At 39.2% G+C, this 17,774-nt stretch overlaps 1 protein-coding gene across 1 annotated transcript in view; it reads left to right on the top strand.

Annotated features, from left to right (window-relative positions):
- CIT (citron rho-interacting serine/threonine kinase) overlaps window positions 1–17,774 on the top strand; it is a 160,696-nt gene that overhangs the window by 99,443 nt on the left and 43,479 nt on the right. Inside the window, exon 24 of the mRNA XM_027862269.1 lies at window positions 2,995–3,048. Coding sequence (XP_027718070.1) covers window positions 2,995–3,048 — 54 coding nt within the window. The remainder of the gene's footprint in view (window positions 1–2,994; window positions 3,049–17,774) is intronic.

Raw genomic sequence — 17,774 nt, 5'->3', positions numbered from 1 at the left:
CCAAAGTGTCTGAGGTGAAACTTATATTCGGGGCCTCTGCATCAAAATCAATCGCCCTGTCTACCCTACATGACACCCACCTCACAGGGTGGGCTTGAGGATCAGCAGTGGGGTACAGGAGGAAAGGCCCTGGGTTTTGAGCCAGAAGACCTGTCTTCAGTCTCATCTTGGATACTATCACCTGGGGCAAGCCATTTAGCCTCTTTGGGCCTCAGTTTCCTCAACTGTAAAATGAGTTTATATTAAATAATCTTTTTAGTACTAAACCTATGATAAAAGTGCAATACAAATGTCAGTTATTTTTGTTGTTGTCATCATTATTATTATGATTATACCAACTCCTCCATGAAACCTTCCTGATCTCCTCTGTTTGAAGTACAGGCATACCTCAGAGATATTGTGAGTTTGGTTCCAGACTACCACAATAAAACAAATATCCCAATAAAGTGAGTCATATGAAATTTTTGGTTTCCTAATGCATGTAAAAGTTATGTTTACACTATCCTGTAGTATATTAAGTGTGCAGTGGTGTCGTGTCTTAAAAAATGTACATGCCTTAATTAAAAATACCTTGTTGCTAAAAAAAAAAATATGTTAACCATCATATGAGCTTTCAGTGAGTCATAATCTTTATGCTGGTGTAGGGTCTTGCCTTGAGGTTCATGGCTTCTGACTGATCAGGTTGGTGGCCTAGCTTTTGGCCTATCCTGGCTTCCAACATGCCTTTCGCACTAAGCTTAATCATTTCTAGCTTTTGACTTAAAGTAAGAAATGTACGACTCTTCCTTTCACTTGAACACTTGGAGGCCTCTGTACGGTTATTAATTGACCTAATTTCAATATTGTTGTGTCTCAGGGAGAGAGACAGGGAAACAGCCTGTTGGTGGAACAGTAGGAACACACCTAACATTTATTAAGTTCGCCTTCTTATGTGGGTGCAATTCCCGAAGATCACTGATCACAGATCACCATGACAGATATAATAATAATAATAATAAAGTTGGAAATATTTCTAGAATTACCAGAATGTGACACTGACATGATGTGAGCATAAGCTGTTGGAAAAATGGAGCCAGTAGAGTTACTCAAAGCAGGGTTGCCACCAATCTTCAGTTTGTAAAAAACACAGTATCTGTGAAGCACGATAAAACAAGGTATACCGTACTTTTTAACTCCTATACCCTGTGTAGTAATAATAACAATAACAATAGCTAGCATTTATATAGGGCTTTAAAGTTTGCAGAACATTTTACAAATATCTCATCTGAGCCTCACAATCATCTAGGGAGGCAGGTGTTATAATTCTCCACATTTTACAGATGAAAAAACTGAGGCAGACAGAGGTGAAGTTACTTGGTCAGGGTCCTATAGCTAGTAAGAGTCTGAGGCTGAATCTGAACTCGGGTATTCCTGATTCCTGGACCAGCTCTATCCAGGGAGCCATCAGCTGCCTCTCTGATGACACGTATTACGCTTTTATTTGTGTTGCTGTTATGTGTTTATTCAGTTTCTTCCAAACTACCAGATGGTAAGACTTTTTTTTTTTCCTCATAGCAGATTATATGGGACCTTGCAGGGTGTAGATGCTCAACACGTTATTGAATGAGTGAATGACTTCCTGTGTATTTCTCAGTCTCCATAGGTCCCTGTCTTTTATTTTTTTAGGGCCTAAGCTTCGTGAAGGCTGAGTATGCACTTTATATTGTGTACGTGTAATAATGGAAGCCTAGTGGTTATAGTATTTCCAGGATTAGCTACAGGATCAGTGATAACATTCTTGCTTTAGTACTTCATAGTCAAGAAATTGTCAGTTAGAGGTTCTATTGCTGTGCTTGTAGTGATGAAATATCAATTCTGTCATTACATATTCAATTAGAATTAGTATTGGTTAATCAGACATGATTAGACAGTCTTGTAATTAGTGTCAATAGAAATAGATTGATGTTATTAGGCATCTGAACTCTAACATGACAGTTAAAACAAACTAGTTGTTAACAGTTGACTGATAAATTGAACGGTCTTTGTGTAAAACACACTTGAAGCTTAATATAAATAAGCAAGTACAGGACTGTACAGTTTGAGATCAGAAAAGAGCCATCAGATATCACCTGGTTCTACTTTTCATTTTACAGGTGAGGAAACAGAAGCCCGTGAATTAAGATGAAGTGATTCAAATTCAGTTTAGATGCCACAAGCCTTCCCTGTGGCCTCCAGTTGTTAGGGGGTTCTCTGCCCCCTCCACTTGGCTTTCATTGTCCTTGCTTATGTAATGTTGTAGCACCTTCAGGAGAATGTCATCTCTCTCAGGCCAAGGACTGCTTTGTTTTTGACTTTGTATCCCAGTGCCTGGCACTTTAGAAACGTGTGTCGTATAGGAGCAAGACTAGAACCCAGGTTTTCTGCTTCCTAATCTAATGTTCTTCCCACTGTTGGCAGATTTGAATCACAAAGCTAGAAAATAACAGCAAGCCTAGGTCCTCCAAAGAATTCCTGGCCAGTATGAGTATTTCATGTATTTCATGAGTGAAATCAGTCCAAGAAGGCAGCTTACCTTACCTTACCAGGTGATAAAGCAGAGCTTTAGACAGGCCAGCCGAGTACCGGACCTATTTTTGGGAGGTAGCAGGTGGTCGAGTGGAGGGACCCAGGGAGAAAAGAGGAATTTGTGTTTTTAAAATAACAGGTCTAGTAAAATAAAAAGCAAACTTTGGGGTTTTTCTGTCTTTTGGGCAGCCTATAAAAATTAAATGCTTTATAGGGATTACATAATCTAAATTTTGTCTTGTCTCTAATGCAGTAAAATGTTTACCAGTGATTTGATTTTTTTAAAGTTAATTTCACTTGTGCTAGTTGATTCTCTGCAATTGAAGACGTACATCTTCTCTCCCAACTTGCTTATGTACTAGGGAAATTGCTCTTTAGTGTATTTGACCAATAACTATTGGATCCTGTTCTAATGTATGAAAAATTGATGATTAACTTCTTACCTTTTAGGCACATAGAGATGAAATCCAGCGTAAATTTGAAGCCCTTCGTAATAGCTGCACAGTGAGTATTAAATAAAGATCATTAAAATAATTCAAAATTAAGAATGAAAAAGTAAATGCTGAACTTACTCCTTTCTGCTCTTCATTTCTCACATGGCTGTTTGGCCTAAAAGAGTCAGTGTAATTTAAACTAAGTGGATTTGAATTTTTAAGCCTTATATAAAGTTTAGTTTTTGAGATATCTGTCCCTTTAAAAAATTACTATCTATTCATCATGTTATTGGAGGAGGATAATTTGTTAGGCTCAAAATCTAATCATCTTTTTTTTTTTTTCAGTATAATTACTAAGAATGAGATAATAGCTGCAGCAAAAGATGAAAATGGGAAAGAGAAATTCACCTGCCCAGCTTCTCGCCTGAGGCAGAGCTCCTGTGTAGAATGCAAGAACAGGCCTCTCTGGCTGGTCATGCCGAGTGGCTCCTCCTCCTAGAGGGAATAGCAATGGGGCCTTCCTCATTTAAGCCACACCATTTTAACTTCTTGCTTGGAACAGCCATATGTGACTCTGAATTTGCAAATCATTTCCTTGAGCTCTTTAGGGTCTCTTAGAATTTCATATGAGAACTCAGAGTCATTGATTTTATCATAAAATACCTTTAGCAGATGTGCATGCTTTCTTTGTGTCAGTTACATGATAGGGGAATTTCAAAAATGGCAAGTCCGTATTTCAGACTTTCTTACAAAAAAGCAGTAAGTGCCTCCTCTCTTCTAGAACAGGCTGTGTGCTCCACTCACTTGTGGTCTCTACTCCGTTTTGACCCCAAACCGGTTTGCGTGCCAACCTGTTCGTGTCTTCATGTTCTCCCTCTTTACCCTCCCTCAACCCCTGCCCTCCCCCATATTCTTTCCCTGCCAAATAGTCCAGGGCCTCCTAGATGTTGAGATGTCTTTTTCAGAATAACTTACTTCTTTACCCAGTAAGTGATGTAGCAGCAGAGCTTACTTCCTGGGGACAGGAAGTCCTTGCATCCTGTTTTTGGGCCTTCCACTTGTATATGCTCATAAATGACTTGGTGTAGAGAGATCTTTTCTGCACTGCTGGAACTTTCATCCATTTCCCTATTATCTGTTCTTTGACTAGCAAGTTCCCTCTCATTCTGTTCCTGCTTCCTCTTTTTTCTCTTCTAGTATTCTGAATTCACATTTTCCACAACAGCTGTATGTGTTGTAGACGGGCACTTAAACATTGTGCCAATATATTTATGTAATATTTTTATACTACTGTGTGTCTTAAAATGAGATGTATTTTAAAAGTGTAGATCAGTCAACTGGTTCCACTTTTTAGACTTTTCTCCTTGGAAATTTGTCTTTTTTTCCTAGGACATAGTAGTGTTTTGTTCTCAATAGAAAATAACTGAGAGGTATAATTCATGTAGTTAAAATTCTTTCCCCAAAATGCTGGAGTTGGGGTTCAGTGAGACCTATTTGGAATCGTTTTAATTATTTCGGGAATGGGTAATCACGGGCATGCCCTGAACCTCTCAGAGCCTCCTCAGGTTACTCTGTCTATAAAATGGTATCAAGAATACTATTAGGGTCATTGTAGAGAAAGTGTTTTGTGAATCTTGTGGCTGTACAGAAACGTGAGCTAACCCATGGTAGTCCAGAAGCTTTTAAAAAGCTTAAAACTGCATTAAGACTTTTGGGACACTCATATGATAATTGTTCTAGAGCAGTGCTCTGCAGCTCCAGGAAGTGTTCATTGTAAAAAGCGATGACCTTTAACCAGGTGCATTATACTTTTGTAAGTGCAATAGGTACTTTAAGGATACCACATGTCAAAAAAGAGCTATGTGCGTCTTTTTTTAAGAAGTTAATTTATTTTTAGTTTTCGATAATCACATCCATAAACTTTTGAGTTTTAAATTTTCTCCCCTTCCCTGTCCGACTTCCTCCCCAAGACAGTGTGCAATCCACTGTAGGCTCTATATATACATTCCTATTAAGCATATTTTCACATTAGTCATGTTGTAAAGAAGAATTAGAACCAATAGGAGGAACCCATATGAAAGAAGAAACAAAAAACAGACAAAAAAAAAAGAGCAAATAGTGTGCTTTGATCTGCATTCAAACTCCATAGTTCTTTCTTTGGATGTGGATAGCATTTTCTATCGTGAGGCCTTTGGAGACATCTTAGATCCTTGCATTGCTGAGAAAGGCTACATCTGTCAAAGTTAGCCATCGCACAATGCGGCTGTTACTGTGTGCAATGTTCTCCTGGTTCTGCTCACTTCAGTCAGCATCAGTCCATACAAGTCTTCCCAGGTTTTTCTGAAATCTAACTGCTCATCATTTCTTCTAGCACAATGGTTCTCCATCACGTTCATATATCATGACTTGTTCAGCCATTCCCCAATTGATGGGTATCCCCTCAATTTCCAATTCTTTGTCTCCACAGAAATAGCTGCTATAAATATTTTCATATGTGTGGGTAGCTATATGCTTCTTAAACCCTCCAAAAAAAGTCTAGATTTTTTTTCATAGGTATTGTCCTTCCCATCTGTACTTCCCAGAGGCCTCTGGAGGCACAGTGCAGAGAGTGCTGGGCCTGGAGTCAGGAAGAGCTGAGTCAAACCTTCCCCACTACTAGAAATCTACTTGCTTTGTGACTTTGGGCAAGTCACATAACCTCTGTCTGCTTCAGTTTCCTCAGACTATAAAAATAACAGTAATTAGCACTCCTTTCCCAGGGTTGTTGTGAGGATCAAATGAGATGCTGTTCATAAAGAGCTTTGCACAATGTCTTGCGCATAGTAGGTGCTTAATAAATTCTTCCTTCCCATCATTACTAGGAACCAAATAATCACTGAATCTAACAGAAAAAATCCAGTCAGCAGCATTCAGAAACTGAAGAACAAGATTTTAAAACTTAAACTAACTCTGTCCGATGACAAGGTTTTAGAAACAATCTAATCCGGCATCCAAGACTGCCTAAATCTGTTTCAGAGGGGAGTTGGTAGGCAAACAGATGACAGAATTCCTTATGTATCAATCTGTTAACTCTAAGATGAAAAATGAACAACACTCACAGGTGCTTTAAGCAGGAAACAGGGAGTAGATTAGCTTTTTAGCCCTTTGTCCTTTATTGTCACCCATTACCTTCTCTGACCGCAGGAGCAAGCGTCTCTCTTTGCATCCTCTTGAGAACTGGTCAGGCAACGACACTTTGCCATTGCTTTTTATGTTGTTGAGGTTGAAGAACTAACTTAAATTTCTCGGACCAGTCTTAAAAAGGCAACAGAAATCTTAAGATTCTGGACAGTTGTTTTGGGGGGCGGGGTACGGGGGAGGAGGTGGCAGGAGAATGTAAGTCTGTACGTGGTTTCTGTTGTAACTACACTAAAAACTTGGATGGCGAATGATCTCTGAAGAGAACGTGAGGAGCTAATAGTGCCCTTCTCTGTTAAAGGAAAATGTTAGAAATCACCCTCCGACAAGCTGTGGTTGTCTAGGCTGGGTCGTTGTGTAATTGTGGTTAGACAGACTTCCTCCACCGAGAAGAATTGCACCCCTTTGCAACTTACTGGATGATTTTTAAGAGCTGCACTTGTAGAAAACATTGTTGTCTTGCAACCAGTTTGGTGAGGAACCTCACTTAGCTTGGTTATTCCTTGGACAGCAAGTACACCGTCTGTGCTTGGAGCCATTCCAGCTTGGTGGGAGCTCAGGCTTTGCTGGCCTAACCCTTGGGCACCCACAGTCAGGGATGTCCCTGCCAGCATGAGGCATCAGGGAGTCACTAGGGATCCTTCAATCCTGCTAATACTCAGTGATGGTGTCTCAACCTCAGGGACAAGAAGGATCTCAGTGACCGTCTAGCCAGACCCACGTGGGGAAAAGAATCCCTTGTCCAGTTTACCTGACTAGAGCCTGTGCCTATAGACCTGAATGAGCAGGGCCCACTGCCTTCTGAGATAGATCTCATTGTCAGGAAGACTTTCCCCCACCTCAAGCCTTAATCTACTTCTGCCACTTTCACCAGTGTTTCTAGTTCTGTCCCATGGGGCCAAGCACAACTAGCCTATTCCCTGTTCCACTTGACATTCCTTCAAATACCTGAAGACGGCTCTCATGTCCATCTAAAGCTTCTCTTCTCCAGCTTCAACCTCCCCAGTTCCTTCAACTGATCCTTTTATATGGTGTCACTTCAAGGTTCTTTACTGTCCTTTGTTGCCTTTGTCTGGATGCTCCACAGCTTGTCAGTGTATTTTCTAAAATATCATGCCCAGAACTGAACAGTTTTCCAGATGGGGTCTGACAAGGGCAGAGTACAGCAGGACTGCCACCTTTATTTCTAGACATTTCCATGGCCAGTGTAGCCTAGGATGACAGTAGGTTTCTCAGCTGCTCTATGACACCATCAGGTATGTATTCACTCAAGATCTTTTCAGATGAATTGCTAGCTAATCACACTTTCCCCACTTTGTGTGAAGATGAACCTTGGAACCCAAGGGTAGTAGAACTTGACATTGATCCCACGTCAATTTCCTCGTCTTGTGTTTAGCCCAATGTTCTAACTTGTCAAGGGCTTTTGGAATTCTAACTGTCGCATGTCATCCAAGCCATCGATAAATCTGGTGAACTTCACAGGACCAAATGCGTTTCTCTGGAACCTTCTTCCAAGTTGATGTTAAATAATTAATGGCCGCTCTCTGTGTCTGACCCTTCACATAGTTCCAAAGCTGCTCAATTACACTATCACCGAGTCCACATCTTGCCATCTTTTCCATGAAATGCTTTAGTTAGTTATATGTATATTATTTATCAGTTTAGGGCTTTTCTCTTGTGAGCCACCCGCTCTTGATGTTGACTCTTTCCGGTCCACCTTCCTTTTCTGGATGATCACTTGTCAGCTTTTGAGTCTTAAAGTTTTAGCATGTTGCCAGGGGGAATCAAAGTCAAGTTGACTTGTCTGTAGTTGCACATTCCTTGTTCTTCTGGTCTTTGAAAATCAGCACATTTGACCTTTTCCAATCCTGTTTCCCTTCTCTTCTCTGTGATCTTCTGTCTCTCTGACTGTGGCTCTGCTCTACTTCTGCCAGTTGTTTTAGGGTCCCTTCATCTAGGCTCAGATCCAGTAAGCGCAACTGGCTGTTTCTTGTTATCCACTGTGGGTCACTGACTCCCCATTAGCCATTTTTTCCTGCCCTTATCAACTAAAAGGTTAGACAAGAAACCAAATAAGTATTAATTATCTCTGTGGTCAATTCAATTTAGCTTAATTTCCGCAAGCATTTATAAAGCCCTCTTCTGTGCCAGGCACTACCATATGTGCTAGGGAGAGAAAGACAGCTGTGAAAACATCCTTTGCCCTCAAAGAGCTCACATTCTGCTGACATAAATAATAAATACCGTACATTAGCATCAGATCCAGTTCAATAAGTACTTATTAAGTGCTCAATCTTTGCTTACAAGGTACTACTGTGCTTGGCACCAGGGTCACAAAACAAGGCATAGATCTGTGACTTTTCATTGAGGAGCATACATTTTAAAAAGTAAATTTTCTTTTTTACACTGAATTTAATCAACAAACAAAATATTCCAATATTCAAAGAGCAAAATAGATTTTATATGAAACCATGAACTTCTATAGTTTGTTTTTTAGTCTCTCTTTCCCTCCCTACCTCATCTCTCCTTCTTTCCCTCTTTGCCTTTCCTTCTTCCTTTTTTCCCTTCCTTTCTTTCCTCTCTCTGGTCCTCTTTCTCTGTCCCTTTCTTTTCCTCTTCTCCTTCCCTCTTTATTTCCCTCCCCACTAATCACACAGATAGAAGCCCTCCCTTATGGCAAATATGCTGTATATGCAAATATGATGTGTGTGTGTGTATACGTACTTATATACGATATTTGCTACAAGGTATATATATATAATGGAATATTATGTATAATATATATGATGTAAAACTAATTTTGCACCTTTAGTCTTTCATCTTTCTACCAAGAGGCTGGAGGCTTGATTGATTCTAGATTTTCTGCCATCATGATTGTTCATTTTGTTGGTCAGAGTTTTGAAAGCTTTCAAAGTTCTTTTCCTTTACATTATTGTGGTCACCAAATTGTAGATTGTCTTCTGCTTCTGCTCATTTCACTCCCCACTGATTCATACAAGTCTTCCTAAGTTTCTCTGAATTCTTACATTATACTAATGACCTGTTGTATTCATATACCAGTTTCTTCTGTCATTCCCCCAGCTGATAGGTACCCACTTTGTTTTCAGTTCTTTGTTATGACAGAAAGAACTGCTAGAAATCTTTTTTTTGGGGGGGGGGGTTTAATTTTTTTGGTGAGGCATTGGGTTTAACTGCCTTGCCCAGAGTCACACAGCTAGCGAGTGTTATGTGTCTGAGGCTGGATTTGAACTCAGGTCTTTCTTACTCCAGGGCCCGTGCTCTATCCACTGCACCACCTAGCTGCCCCTAGAAATCTTTTGGTGATGATGGGTTCTTTTCCCTCTGCCTTTGATTTCCTTGGGGCATACGCCTCATGGGTTTATCGATGAGCTGATTTATTTTCAGCTCACTGACTTTTTGTTCCTCATCCCAAAATAGTTTCTAGAATGGTTGGACCAGTTCTTACACAGCTTACAATCTACTGGAGGGATTACACAGGTAGTTATATATACAATTATTTGAAGAGAAGGAGATCACTAACAACCAGGGAAGGCTTCCTGCAGGAGGTGGTGCTTTAGCTGAACCTTACAGGGAGCTAACAATTTTAGCAGTCTGAGGAACTGCATTCCAACTTCAGCCTCCTGGCCTTTATAGTTGATAGATCACATGTGGACTCACTTCCTTTTGCTTCTGCTGCCCTGCTTGGTTTCATCTCCATGGAACAAGAAAGACCTAGTGACTGGGTGTCTCCCACCATCCCATCCCCTGCTTTTCCACCTCGTTTTATGTCTTATCTCTCTGGTTAGTTTGGAAGCTCCTTGAGGGCCGGGACTGTCTTCCTATTTATTAAGTGTATTCCCAACACTTAGTACTGTGCTGGGCCTTGTTGTAGGCACTTAATAAATGTTGATTGGATTGAATGAACTCCTTCCTTACCTCTGCCTCTTGGAATCCCCCATGTTTCTTAAGATCTAGCTCAAGCAAGATGTCCTGTGCAAAGGCTTTTCTGATTCCCCTAGTTTTTAACGCTCTCTCCCTCGTCACATGATATTATTTTGTATGTACTTTGTCCTTACTTATCTGTATACATGTGCCTCACAGTAAACTGTAAGTTCTCAGAGGACAGAGACTGTTGTGGTTTTGTCATTGTTTCCTGAGCACCTAGCACATTGCTTTTCTTATGGATGTTGTTCAGTTCGTTTCAGTCATTTCTGACTCTTCATGACCCCATTTGAGGTTTTCTTGGCAAAGATACTACAGCAGTTTGCCATTTCCTTCTCTAGCTCATTTTACAGATGAGCAAACAGAGGCAAATAGGGGTAAGGGATTTGCCTAGGGTCCCACAGTTAGTAAGTGTATGAGGCAGGATTTGAACTCAGGAAGAGGAGTCCTTCTGACTCTAGCTTAACAGTCTATCCACTGCACCACCTAGCTACCCTTTCTTATGAACGGTAAGGATTTAATAAAGGTTTAATTAAATTCAGAATTTCATTCTTAAGAGGTTCCCATTGCTCCTTGGCTGACTTTCACTATAGAATTTCAATTTGTGGTCTCTACCTATACTTCCCCCAAATCTTTTGAAATCTGTGCCCCCTAAATGTCAAATATCCCTGTCTTTCCTCTAGTCAAATTCTGGCATGGAGTATTTACTTCCCAAGATTCCCATCATTTTCACCCCTTCATCTACTTCTTCCTGGTTAATGAATACCAGATCCAGAATAGAATTTCCCTTTGTTGATCCTTTTGTCTTTTGAAGGACAAAAGTAAAATTAAGGCCAGACGATGAATTAATAACTACTTTGTTTTTCAAATCTGATGTTGCTTCTGTTTCTGACTCCTTTGATTTTCACCCAAATATTTTTCATCATGCTTTCACCCTCAGGAATTAAGTCAGTGATACCATTTTACCTGACCTGTTTTTACTGTGTGCCCACAAATTTGAGTACCATTGACAATAGAATAGGCTAAAACACAAAATTTTCTTAGATTATGTTTGCTCATTTAGAAGAAATTTTCTTCTAATAGTAGCAGCATAGTAGGCTTAAGAAAATCCCCTACTAACAACATAATTTTAAAAGTATAAGATTTTCATTTATTGTAAATATATTTCTTCTGTCATTTTGGTTTAAAGGATCCAAATTGAGAAGATGCTAAACACTTGAGTCACAATATAGGATATTATTCCCAAATTAGTACATTAATATCTGTGAATCATATAACCCAATTCATGAACTGCCCCCCCAATCAAAGCAACATCGTAAGTTATAGAGGTTCAATAGATTATAATCTGTTATATTAGATGTATTAGAAAAATACATCAGAAAACCTGATTGAATTAGATTGCTTTAAATCTTTGAATGGACTCTTGTGATAAACAGATAATTCTGTAGGTAGGTGGGTAAAACACAGACTGTCACCAGATATGGATTAATTGGTGACATACTAGAAATAGAAATTAGCAAGAAGGAGGGTGCATTGGAGCTGGTTTGGTGGAAGAAAAACCAGGGCCTTGCCACTGCACTGGGCATGAGAATAGTGGAACTTAATACCTGGCGAGTCAGTAGGCATTTATTAAGTGCCTACTGTGTGTCAGGCCCTGTGTTCTTGCAGACTATGGAATAATATGTCCTTTGCTGTCTTTTACTGGTTTTTCTTCACTTATTTTAATGAAGGTTAAAATAGGATTCTGAGAGAAAGATGGAAAGGTAGAAAACCAGGCTGGTAGCAAAGAGTGCAGAGAGATTGCTGGACTTGGGAGTCAGCCCCTGACATTCACAAGATATATGAGTCACAGGAAGTTCAGTGACTAGTCCTCCCAAGGTCTTCCGGAGACCTCTTGGCAGAAATGAGGCAGAGCCCAAGTTTTCTGATCTGTGGTTTGAAGCAGGCCTTCTTCATCTTGTTGGCGATCTGGTGAAACCTACAGGCTTCTTCTCAGAATTACGTTTTTATATGTGTAAAAATAAAATACATAAGATACAAAGGAATCCAATTATACTGAAATGGCTAACAAAATATTTTTGAAATAACAAGTTCATGGACTTTTGCTCAAGAACCCCTGGTTTAGAGCATATTTAGCAGGCCACTAGACTTCTACATTTGCCTCATGTATACATTGGGCAACTTTGAATCCTAGAAAGCCATGGAGACAGAAGTTAGCTGGAGATGTTTATTATTCAGTTTGGAAAACATTATGAATACTTATTGCATTTAGGTGGTCAACATTGTTATTTGTAATTCTGGAACTCTGAGTTGGAGACAGCTGGAGGGAATGCTAGGATCAGTGCCTGGCATGTAATAAGTGCTTAATAAGTGCCTTATCTATCTATTAGGTATAATGGCTCTGAGAATATAGAAAATATGTCCCTTTTTCCTAATCAGAAAGGGGAATTTGGTCTGTTTTCACCAAAGAACTGGAGAATATAGAACTTATATGCCATTGTACATATGACTTCATACTTCAAACAAATACATCAGCCATTAATTTGCTGTTTGACACCTAAAAAGATTTTACTGGCCTATTTATTACACTGAAAAGGTCATTTTCAATTAACAAAACATTCACAGCAAAATTGAAAAACAAAGCAAAACAGTGTCTTCTGACTTAGACTTGGTCTCATTTACTTAACTGATATCCCATGATTGTGTCTGAGACTAAAAAAAGAATCATCCAAAGATAAAGAAATAGAGATAATTTTGGAACAATGTCAGCAATTCATACAGTATTTCCCCTCCTAAAATCAAATCATTTAAAAATTTTACTTTTGGTCCTTTTGTTCACAAATTGCCAGTAAGTGCTTAGGTTCTTGAAAATTAAAATGTTTTTTGAGAATTGGCACTGAACAGCTCCAAGGGGGCAAGCTGAATGACCTGAAATGAAAATCACTCAGCTATTTATTTGAAGAATACCATGGTGAAGAAGCCTTCTCAAAATATGACAATTTCTTAGTGTTTATTTGTAATTATATAATATGTAATTTATTATCAAAAATCATTTGGGGTTTATAGTCCAACATCATTTGCAGGGCTATTCTTTGATTTTTTTTACTTTTCTTCTTTTTTTTGTAGAGTGAAAATCAATTGATGACTGGTGATGTTGCCAAAATAAAAGTACTTTTGTGCAGTTTGAGTTACGGCTGGTTAGTCGTTCTTCTTACAAGCATCTTGATCTTGCTTAGGAAGCAGCATGTGATAGTATAGATTGCTGGACTTGGACTCAAGGATTCAAACCCAGCCTCTGGCCTTTGCTAGATACCTTTTACCTTCTCTGACTCTCAGATGACTCTCTCAGGCTAGAGGTTATAGATGAGGTGCTGGGAGATGCTACACTGGAGAAATCTTAGGTCTGTGACTCATTGTCTTGTGTTGAATAATAAGTAAACAGTAAACCCAAATTATGACTGCTTAGAGATAGTTGTACGAAAATTTCATTGTTTCTCATTAAGTTAAATTTTATTCTTTTCAGTAAGCAAAACTATGCCCTCCCTCCTTCCTTTCCCCATCAGAAATGAAAGAAAAACTAAACTCTTGCTACAGGCATATATAGTCAAACAAAACAAATGTCCACATTGGCCATGTCTAAAATTTTAAAAAATGTGTACACATATAGGTCTCATTTTGCCTTCAGAATCCCTTACCTCTCTCTCAGGAGGTAAGGTAATGTGTTTTATCACTAGTGCTCTGGAATCATGGTTTGTCCTCATGTTCATCAGAGTTACTAAGTCTTTCAGAGTTGTCTTTACAATATTGTTGTTGTTGTTTAAATTGTTTTCCTGGTTCTATTTACTTCACTCTGTATCAGTTTATGTAAGTCTTTGACAGGTTTCTCTGAATCCACCCCTTCATCATTTCTTATGGACAGTAGTATACATTTATATGCCCTTATTCATTCATTTTCTCCTTGACTGGCAACCCCTCTGATTTCCATTCTTTGCCGCCTCAAAAGAACTATTAATATTTTTTGTACAAGCTTAGTTAGAATTTATTTTGCTTAGGACTAATCCCTTCCTTAATCTATCATCCTTCTAATTCCCCCTTCTCATTTTCCTTCTTATTTTCCCATTGAGTAACATATATTTTTGTAACCAACCACGTATAACCAACTGTTCTTTTCTCCTTTAACCAGTTCAGATGAGAGTGAAATTTAAGTGTCAGCTGATGTTCTTCTCCCTTCCCCACTCCTGTGCTCTCCATTGTGTTCCTCTTTCTTTCTGTTCTTCTTTTAAAATCATCAAGACAAGAACCGCCCCCAAGCCTTCTGTCTTATGACATCCCCTCCTTGATCCCTGATAGGGATAAGTTTCAGAGGGGACACAGGTATCATCTCCCCTTATTAGAATATGAGTAAATTATCCTTTTGTAATCCTTTGTCATTTTTTGCTTACATTTACCTTTTTTAACTCTTGTGTTTGAACTGCACAGTTTCTTTGCAGCTCTGGTCTTTTCATCAGGAATGCTTGGAAATTCTCTATTTCATTAATCAATCAATCAATCAGCACTTATTAATTCAGGCACTGTGCCAGGTACTGTGCTAAATTCTTGGCCCTGTACTAAGATTAAAACCCATTTTCTCCTCTGAAGGATTATACTCAGTTTTTCTGGTAAGATATTCTTGACTGTTGGTTGTTTGTCTTCTGGGATGTCATGTTCCAAGCTGTCTGTTCCTTTATGGTGGTAGCTGCAAAATCTTCTGTGATTCTGACTGTGGCTTCTTGGAACTTGAATTCTTTCTTTCTGACTGCTTTTTCACTTAAAAAAAAAATGTCACCTGGAAGTTCTGGGTTTTTGCTATAATGTTCCTGGGAGTTTTGATTTTTGGGTTTCTTTCAGGAGATAATTGGTGGATTCTTTCTGTTTATGCTTTGCCCTTTGGTTCTAAGAGGTCTGGAAGGTTTTCTTTTAAGATTTCTTCAAATCTAATATAAGGCTCTTTTTCCTTCTTTTTTGGTTATGGCTTTAAGTTAGTTCAGTGATTCTTAAATTTTTTTCTCCTTGATCTGTTTCCCAGACCAGTTGTTTTTTGCTTTGAGTTAACTTATGTTTTCTTTTCTTTTTTTTTTTCCTCATTGTTTTGACTTTGTTTGAAATTTCTTGTTGCTTCATGGAGTAATTGGCTTCTATTTGGTCATTTCTAGTTTTCAGGGAGTTTATTGCTTGGACAAGTTTCAGACTTCTTTTGCCAAGCTCTTAATTCCCTTTTCAGTTCTTTCTTTTGTAGTTTTCCTTTTTTCCCCCATTTTTGCCTCTGATGCTCACATTTTATTAAAAACATTTTTTAACTGTTGCTTCATCTCTTTCAGGAATTCTTTTTAAACTGTGGCCCAAGATGTGTTTTTCCTTTGATATAAGACACTTATAGGTGTCTTAGAGTCATTCTCTTTTTCTGAGTTTGTGTCTTAAGCATCCTTATCATCACAATAACTTTTTATTTCTTTTTTTATTTTCTCATTCTTACCTCTTACTTTTTGACTTCTCACTTTATGTTAGGGATAGACTCCGCGTACTCTTGGAGAGAAAGCCTAGGCTGGTCCTGTTGCTAGTGCCTTGGGGTATTGAGTGTTGTGTTATTTTGGTTTCTTGTGGACAGGCTGAGGACCTGAAAGCTTTCATTGCTTCTCCAGTGGTCCTATCAAGAGCAGGATCTGGTTGTTGGACCCCCTGTCTAAGCTTTGCAAGTTTCTGACCTGGGTCTGGGCAGCAGTAGATAACTGCTGGACTCATCAGCCAGCTGGAAAGCCCTACAGTTCAGTGATAGAACTGCAGCTGTCCTTTTGGGATGCCTGCCCTCATTACTCCTTTCCAGGCTTCAGATTGGGATAGAAGCTGAAACTAAGACCCTGCTCTGTTCCAGGGATCAAAGCCACACTTCTGAAACTTGTTTCTGAACTCCCTCCTTCTAAGCTTATGACCACTCAACTTCTGGGTACAAGTGCCTTCCTCAGTCCAGCTTGGATCTGTGCTCTAGTCCTGGGTAGAGGGTGACAAAGCTGCCATTTGGCACCTCTTCCTGTACCCTGTGCAAGGTTGTACCCTGGTTTGGGTCTGAGACTTCCTCTTGGGAACAGTGTCTGGGCACTGGAATGCTCCAAGCCAGATTGAGTCCATAAACCTTTCTATCTGGTTCCCTAGGCTGACCTGGGCTGAAGAAATGACTCACTTTGATTTTTTTTTCTTGGTTTTCCTGATCATGATTTAGTTTGGTGCATTTTCTAGATCTGTTTGGAGAAGTATTTTGTGGGGGGTGAGGGGTCAGGACGGGGGGCTTGCTATACTTCTTCCTGTGACTCTGCCATCTTGGCTGTACCTTCTGTACTTCAGATTTCAGTTTTTTAAAATATAGTATTTTTCCCCCCAATTACATGTAAAGACAAATTTTTAACATTTTAAAAAATTTTTGAGTTCCAAATTTTCTCCTTCACTTCCCCCCTCCCTAAAATGGTAAGCAATTTGATATCTGTTATATATGTGTAATCACGTAAAACATTTCCATATTAGTCATATTGTGAAAGAAGAAACAGTAGTATGCTTTGATTTGCATTCAGACTATCAGTTGTTTAGAGATGGGCAGCATTTTATATCATGAGTCCTTTGGAAATTGTCTTGGATCATTGTATTGCTGAGAAGAGCTAAGTCATTCATAGTTGATCATCACACAGTGTTGCTGTTACTGTGTACAGTGTTCTCCTGGTTCTGCTCACTTCACTCAGCATCAGTCCATGCAAGTCTTTCCAGGTTTTTCTGAAGTCCACCTGCTCATCATTTCTTATAGCGCAATAGTATTCCATTACATTCACATACCACAACTTGTTCAGCCTTTCCCCAATGGATGGGCATCCCCTCAATTTTCAATTCTTTGCCACCACAGAAAGAGCAGCTATAAATATTTTTGTCCGTGTGGGTCCTTTTCCCTTTTTTTTGATCTCTTTGGGATACAGACCTAACAGTGGTGTTGCTGGATCAGAGGGTATGTATGCACAGTTAGTTTGCCCTCTGGGCATGGTTCCAAATTGCTTTCCAGAATGGTTAGAACAGTTCACAACTGAATTTCAGCTTTCTTAGCTAGCTGTAGTGTCGTTATGTCTTTATTTTTCCTTAAAAAACAAACCCAACAACTCATCCTTTTAGTACATTATCCATATATCTCACTTGTTCCTTCCATGAACCACATCCATTAAAATAGTACTTTACGTTTATATAATCCTCTTGCAATTTATAAATCTTGTTTAGCTGTGTCTTTCAACAGACTCTCTCCATGCCTGCGTTGCACTTCCTCTTGGCCCATCTCTGACAATTAGATAATAAAGTGTAGAGAGTGCTGGATTTGGACCCAGGAAGACTTGAGTTCAAATATTGCCGCAGACATTTACTGGCTGTGTGACCCTGGGCACATCACTTCACCCTTTTTTTCCCCCCAGCCTCAGTTTCTTCATTTGTAAAATGGGTATAATAATAGCACCTACCTCCCAGGGTCATTATGAGGATCAAATCAGATAACACATGCAAAGGACCAGCTGTTATTGTTATTGTTTCTACTTGTTTCTTGATTGTAACTTCTAGTGAGGACCGTCCTGCTCCAGCTGCTAATCTCACCCCGCCACCCCAGCCCTCTGCTTTGTATTT

The sequence above is a fragment of the Vombatus ursinus genome, unplaced genomic scaffold (genome assembly GCF_900497805.2).
Source record: "Vombatus ursinus unplaced genomic scaffold, bare-nosed wombat genome assembly UNPS02001287.1, whole genome shotgun sequence".
Lineage (NCBI taxonomy): Eukaryota > Metazoa > Chordata > Mammalia > Diprotodontia > Vombatidae > Vombatus > Vombatus ursinus.
Note: the sequence above shows the minus strand (reverse complement) of the source record. Positions and strands in the feature narration are given on the sequence as shown.